This window comes from Acomys minous (assembly GCF_964271855.1).
Source record: "Acomys minous genome assembly, chromosome: 2".
In the NCBI taxonomy this organism is placed as follows: domain Eukaryota; kingdom Metazoa; phylum Chordata; class Mammalia; order Rodentia; family Muridae; genus Acomys; species Acomys minous.
In genome coordinates this window covers 99189208-99196362 of record NC_140484.1, presented here as the reverse complement: position 1 = coordinate 99196362, position 7155 = coordinate 99189208, and the positions used below count along the sequence as shown (strand labels likewise).

At 38.6% G+C, this 7155-nt stretch overlaps 1 protein-coding gene across 1 annotated transcript; it reads right to left on the bottom strand.

The window, feature by feature from the left end:
- Positions 1–2428: 2428 nt before the first annotated feature.
- On the bottom strand, positions 2429–5933 carry LOC311578200 (small ribosomal subunit protein uS13-like; the record flags this gene model as incomplete). Its single annotated transcript, XM_084747980.1, has 2 exons — positions 2429–2943; positions 5920–5933. 2 exons carry the CDS (start codon positions 5931–5933, stop codon positions 2454–2456), a joined length of 504 nt encoding a protein of 167 aa, XP_084604106.1. The 3' UTR covers positions 2429–2453.
- Positions 5934–7155: the final 1222 nt, after the last annotated feature.

Sequence of the window (7155 nt, the reverse complement as noted above, 5' to 3'; positions counted from 1 at the left end):
CAAAAATTATAAAAATATATTTTATATGTTCCGACTAAAAAAAGGGTACAGAAAAAATAGAAATAATTTTCAAAATTTTACATTTTGAACTATGATTATATTATTTTACATTTAATTGCAAAAAGATAAATAGAATTGGCATGCAAACTTAATGTTCATTTTAAGAAAATAGAAATAATTTTCATAAAGACCTATTATTATACCATGCTCATTAAACTATTAAATAGCTGCAGGATAGAAAAAAACCCTGTATCCATCAACTAAAAAGCCAGCTGGTGGTTTCTGCACTCTCTGAAGGATTGAACCAAGGCCCCACAGCCTCAGTGGGAACTGGCAGAAGCCTAGCCAACTGCCACAAGCCAGTGGGTGGTATTCTCACTCTCAGCCAGACTGGACCAAGGCCCCAGAGCCCCAGTGGCTGAGGGCAGGGTTTCCAAAGATCAGCCAAAGGCAGGTAGTACCTACACTATTTGAGACTGAAGGTTGACATAGAGAGGACAGCACCAGCCTTTGCTGGCCCAGTGGGAAGCCCAAAGTGTAGAGCAAAGTCGCCTGGAGCTGAAACCAGGTCACTTGCTTGATCCAGTGAAGGGTTCCCTGATCCTCACAGGCGATGGACCTTGACCTATAGGCACTCACCAACAAACTGCTCTCAACCACCAGTGAAGGACACCAGAAACTACCTCCAAATGACAGAAACAGCAAGATGGTTAAAGGCCAGCATGAAAACACAAACAACAAAAGCCAAAATAATATGGCATCTCTAGAACCCAGTTATCCCAAAGAATTCAACCCTGGGAACTCAAACACAACTGAAGCACAAGAAAATGACCTCGAATCCTTAGTAATGAAGATAACAATGGAGGAAACAAATAAAATAAATAAGCAAATACAGGAAGATGCAGCCAAACAGATTGAGGACCTTAGAGAGGCCATGACAGAAGGCTATAGAGAGGAAATGAAGAAATCACTGGGAAATTTCAGGAAAATACAAACATTCAGATGAAGGAAATCAATAAAATGGCTCAATATCTGAAGTTGAATATAGAAACAATGATAAAAGCACAGACAGAAGAAATCCTGGAATGAGAGAACTTAGAGAAGAAAACAGGAAATGCAGAGGTAAGCTTTATTAAATTAAACAGAATTAAAAAGAGGGAGGAAAGACTCTTGGGTGTAGAAGATATAATAGAAGAATTTGATGCAACTGTCAGAGAAAAATGTTAAGTCTGAAAAATTCCTGACACAAAACATCAAGGATAAAATGAAAAGATAAAACCTAAGGGTAATAAAAATTGAGGAAAGAGAAAGATGCCCAGCTCCAAGGCCCAGAAAATATTTTCAACAAAATCATAGAAGAAAATTTCCCCAATTTAAAGAAAGAGATGCATATAAGCATACAAGAGGCCTACAGAACACCAAATAGAATAGACCAGAAAAGAAAATCCTCCTGCCACATAATAATCAAAACACAAAATGTACAGAACAAAGAAAAAATATTAAAAGCAGCAAAGGAAAAAGGCCAAGTAACATATAATGGCAAACCTATCAGAATCACACCTGACTTTTCAGCAGAGACCATAAAATCCAGAAAGGTCTGGGCAAGGGTCCTGCAAACTCTAAAAGACCACAGATTCCAGGCCAGACTACTATACCCAGTGAAACTTTCAATAACCATAGATGGAGAAAAGAAGATATTTATGACAAAAACAAACTCAAACAGTACCTATCCATAAATCTATGCCTACAGAATTTAAAAGAAGGAAAACCCCAATCCAAAGTGACAAACTACAACCAGAATAACACAAGCAATAATAACACTGTAACAAAACATAACTAGACAAACACTATACAGAAACCACCATCAAAATTAAGGGACCTAACATTTACTGGTCCTTAATATCTCTCAACACCAATGGTCTCAACCCTCCAATAAAATGACACAGACTAACAGAATGGATGCATAAAAAGACCCAACATTCTTCTGCATTCAAGAAATACACTAGGGTGGAGAGTGGGATATGACTTTCTCACATACTCTGGTGCCTCACATTTGACCATGTCCCCTGGAGGGGAAGACCTGGTGGCACTCAGAGGAAGGACAGCAGGTTACCAAGAAGAGACTTGATACCCTATGAGCATATACAGGGGGAGGAAGTCCCCCTCAGGAACAGTCATAGGGGAGGGGAATAAGGGGAAAATGGGAGGGAGGGAAGAATGGGAGGATACAAGGGATGGGATAACCATTGAGATGTAACAAGAATAAATTAATAATAATAAAAAAGAAACAGTTTTTTTTTTTAAAAAAGCAAATTGGTTATTTTGGACAAAAAAATGTCCCCCATTGACTGACTATCAGTGAAGCCTGTCTGCTTGCAGCTCATTAAGTTTCTTTCTTTCTTTTTTTTTCTTCATATATATAAACTATTTATTAACAGCGAAGGCCCAGAGACTTATTTCTTCTTGAACATACCCACAGTGCGGCCGCGGCGTCCAGCTGTCTTAGTGTGCTGACCGCCGACATGAAGGCTCCAAAAGAGGCGCAGACCCCTGTGGGCTCTGATCTTCTTCAGTCGCTCCAGGTCCTCACAAAGCTTGTTGTCTAGACCATTGGCCAGAACCTGGCTGTACTTTCCGTCTTTCATGTCCTTCTGTCTGTTCAGGAACCAGTCTGGGATCTTGTACTGTGGTGGATTTTGCATGATGGTGATCACTCGTTCCACGTCATCCTCCGTGAGTTCTCCAGCCCTCTTGGTGAGGTCAATGCCTGCTTTCCTCAACACCACATGAGCGTATCTCTGCCCCACACCCTTAATGACAGTGACGGCAAAGGCTATTTTCCACCACCCATCGATGTTGGTGTTGAATACTCGCAGAATGTGCTGGAACTTCTCGGGCTCACTAGAGGCATGGCGGCAGCACAAGCGGCGGCGTGTAGGCCTCCTGTGGAAGAGCGGTTTATTTCTTTCTGCAGCCCCGCCTCTTGCCCATACACATGCATACACACATATCGCTGGCAATGGAATTGATGGAACAATTCTTTTGACAAAGGTGAAAATAAATATAAAAATCCTTTCATACACAGTTTATAGCTCTTCTTTAGCTATCCTTTGAAATTCTAACTTTATAGTGTAAGATGAGAATTTGACACCTAAAAACAAATTATACTTTACTGAAAAATATATTTTAAGAGTAACATTCATTACAGAGATAGTGTAAACCACATGCTTTTCTCTCTCACAGTTAATCATTTTACAAAATTAACTCCTAAAAAGTGTCAATGGTTGCCAGACCAGCCTATTTAAATAGACCAGGCTGAAAATAAAACTCTAGAAATAACACTTTAAAATACATATTTCACAGCATTGCCTTCAGAGAAATGTGTTTTCCTACTATTAAGTTTTATTACTTAACACAAGGATTGAACATTTTCATTACATGATGAAGCAATTTGCAGTAAACATTTAAATATGTATGTAGTAAAATTATTTTTATAATGATGGAAATACATCAAAATATGATTATATTGGATGCTACTTTATAGGCAAGAATTTAAACCTTACAGCATTTATACAATAGACTGTGGGCATAAATAATATTGTAAATCTTATCAACTGGCCAGAAAAAAACTACCATTTGTTTAATTGCTACCAACTATTTTATTGGTATAATTTCAACATATAGTGGTTATTTAATGTTAAATATATGAAATATACATATTATACTGCTTAAGTACAAATACATGTTACAATCACCTCTATGGAAATGGAAGCAGTCATTAAGAGTCTCCAAACCAAAGAAAAAAGAAAAAAAGCTCTGGACCAGATAGTTATAGCATGGAACTCTACCAGACTTTCAAAGAAGAGCTACTGCCAATACTCCTCAAACTATTCCACAAAATAAAAAGAGAAGGAGCACTGCCAAAATCATCCTATGAGGCCATAGTCACCCTGATAGTTAAACCACACAAAGACTCAACAAAGAAAAAAAGATTTCAGACCAATCTCCTTAATGAACATTGATGCAAAAATACTCAATAAAGTATTCATAAACAAATTCTAAAATGAATTAAAAAACATCATCCACTAAAGTCAGGAAGGTTTCATGCCAGGCTTGCATCAATGTAATCCACCATAAAAACAAACTCAAAGAAAAAAAATGATCATCTCATTAGATGCAGAAACAGCCTTTCACAAAAATCCAACAACCCTTCATGTTAAAAGTATTGGAGAGGTCAGGCATACAAGGTACATACCTAAACACAATAAAGGCAACACACGTAAAATTAAATGGAAAGAAACTTAAAGCAATTCCACTGAGATCAAGGCTGCCCACTCTCTCCACATCTATTCAATATAGTACTTGCAGTTCTAGCCAGGGCAGTAAGACAACTAAAAGAGATCAAGGAACACAAACTGGAAAGAAAGAATTCAAAGTATTGTTATTCCCAGATTATATACTGGAATACATAAGTGACTTCCAAAATTCTGCCAGAGAACTCCTACAGCTGATAAATACCTTCAGCAAAGTGGCTGGATAAAAAATTAACTCAAAATACCAGTAGCCTTTCCTTATATAAATGATAAAAAGGCTGAGAAAGAAATTAGTGAATCAACACCCTTCACAATGGCCACAAATAATATAAAATATCTGGAGGTAATGCTAACCAAGCAAGTTAAACACCTGTATAGCAAGAACTTCAAGTCTTTGCAGAAAAAAGTGAAGAAGATATCAAGAGATGGAAAGATCTCCCATGCTCATGGATTGGTAGAATTAACATAGTAAAAATGGCTATCTTACCAAAAATAATTTACAGGATCATCACAATTCCCATAAAAATTCCAACATAATTCTTTATATACCTTCAAAGAGTAATTCTCGATTTCATATGGAAAAACAAAAAACCCAGGATAGCTAAAGCAATCCTGTACAGTAAAACAATTTATGGAGGTATCACCATCTCTGATTTTAAGTTGTACTACAGAGCAGTAGTAATGAAAACCACATGGTATTGGCATAAAAACATACAGGTTGATCATTGGAAGCTATTAGAAGACACAGAAATAAACTCACATGCCTATAGATACTTGAGTTTTGACCAAAACCCAAAACCATACAATGGAAAAAAGAAAACATCTTCAACAAATGGTACTGTTCTAGCTCGATGTCTGCATGTAGAAGAATGCAAACAGATCCATATTTATCACCCTACCAAGTCTATATGAATCAAAGACCTAAACATAAAACCAGGTACAATAAATAAAGTAGAAGAGAAAGTGAGAACTCATAGCCTTGAACTCATTAATACAGGAGACAACTTTCTAAACAGAACACCAATAGTTCAGATACTAAGATTAACAATTAATAAATGGGACTTCATGAAGTTAAAAAGCTTCTGCAAGGCAAAGGACATTGTCAATAGAACAAAATGGAAGCCTACAAAATGGGAAAAGATCTTTACTAACCCTATGCATGACAGAGGGCTAATATCCAAAAATATATAAAGAACTCAAGAAATTAAATGCCAACAAACCAAATCACTGAGTTTTAAAAATGTGGTACAGAACTAAACAAAGAATTCTTGACAGAGTAATCTCTAATGGCTGAGAAGCACTTAAAGAAATGTTCCTTATTCATCAGGGAAATGCAAATCAAAGCAACTCTGAGATTCCATCTCACACCTGTCAAAATGGCTAAGATTTAAAAACTCAAATGACAGCACATGCTGGCGAGGATGTGGAACAAAGGAAACAAACACTTCTCCACTGCTGGTACAAGTGCAAACTTGTACAACCACTTTGGAAATCAATCTGGTGCTTTATCAAAAAATTGGGAATATTGCTATCTCAAGACCCCAAGCTATACCACTCCTGAGTGAATACGCAAAAATAGGTTCCACCATACAGCAAGGACACTTACTCAACTATGTCCATAGCAGCTCTATTTGTGATAGCAGAATCTGGACACAACCTAGTTGTCCCTCAACTAAAAAATATTGATAAAGAAACTGTGGTACATTTACATAATGAAATACTACTCAGCTATTAAAAAGACAAAGACACCATGAAATTTGCAGGCAAAGGGATGGATCTGGAAAATATCATCCTGAGTGAGGTTACCCAGACTCAGAGAGACACACATGGTATGTACTCACTTATAAGTGGATATTAGACACAAAGTACAGGATAACTGGGCTGCAGTCCATAGACCCGAAGAAGCAAAGGAGGGCCCAAGGGAAGATGCTTGAATCTCAGAAGAGGAAATAATATACACACCTGAGGACTATTGAAGTAGGGAACTAGATGGAAAAGGGGGTGGGGAGGATAACTGGGATTGGGGTCAGGTGTATATTGGTGGGTGGATCAGACAGAGAATGGAAATCGTGGGGTCCATCCCTGGCATAGGGGAGGCTCCCTGGAGTCTGTTTTGTTTACCCTAAGTGAGACTCCTAACTGTGGAGGTTAAGGGAGCCTGAAGTAACAACTTCCTGTAGCCATGTGGAACTTTTAGTGGATGGAGAGGGACATCAGCCCAACCTGAAAACATTGTACCCAAAATTTATCTTACCTACAAGAAGTGTAGTGATTTAAGCGGAGTAGAGATGAAGGGATTGGCAAATCAATGACTAGCCCAACTTGAGACACTCTCCATGGGAGAAAGCCAACCCAATACCCTATTGATAATATTTTGCTATGCTTGCAGACAGGAGCTTACCATGACTTTCTTTTGAGAAGCTTCATCCAACAGCTGATGGAAACAGATGCAGAGACCCACAACCAAGCCACAGGCCGAGCACAGGGGATTTGTGAGAGAGTGTGAGGAATGATAGAGGGGTCCATAGGGGTCAAATACTCCACACGAATACCTACAGGGTAAACTAACCTGGGCCCCTGGAGCTCACAGAGACTGAACTACCAGCCAAAGAGCATGCATGAGCTGTACTTGGGCGCCTTACACATGTGCAGCTGATGTGCAGCTTGCTCAACATATGGGAGTAGGAACTGTCTCTGATTCTGTTGCCTACTTCTGGGTCTCTTTCCCCTCAATGGAACAGGATGCACATAGTCTTATTGTGACTTGAGGAGCTAGGGTGGGTTAGTACTTTTAGGAGGCTTCCCTTTCTCTGAGAAGTAGGAGAGGGGGTGGGGGAGGGGT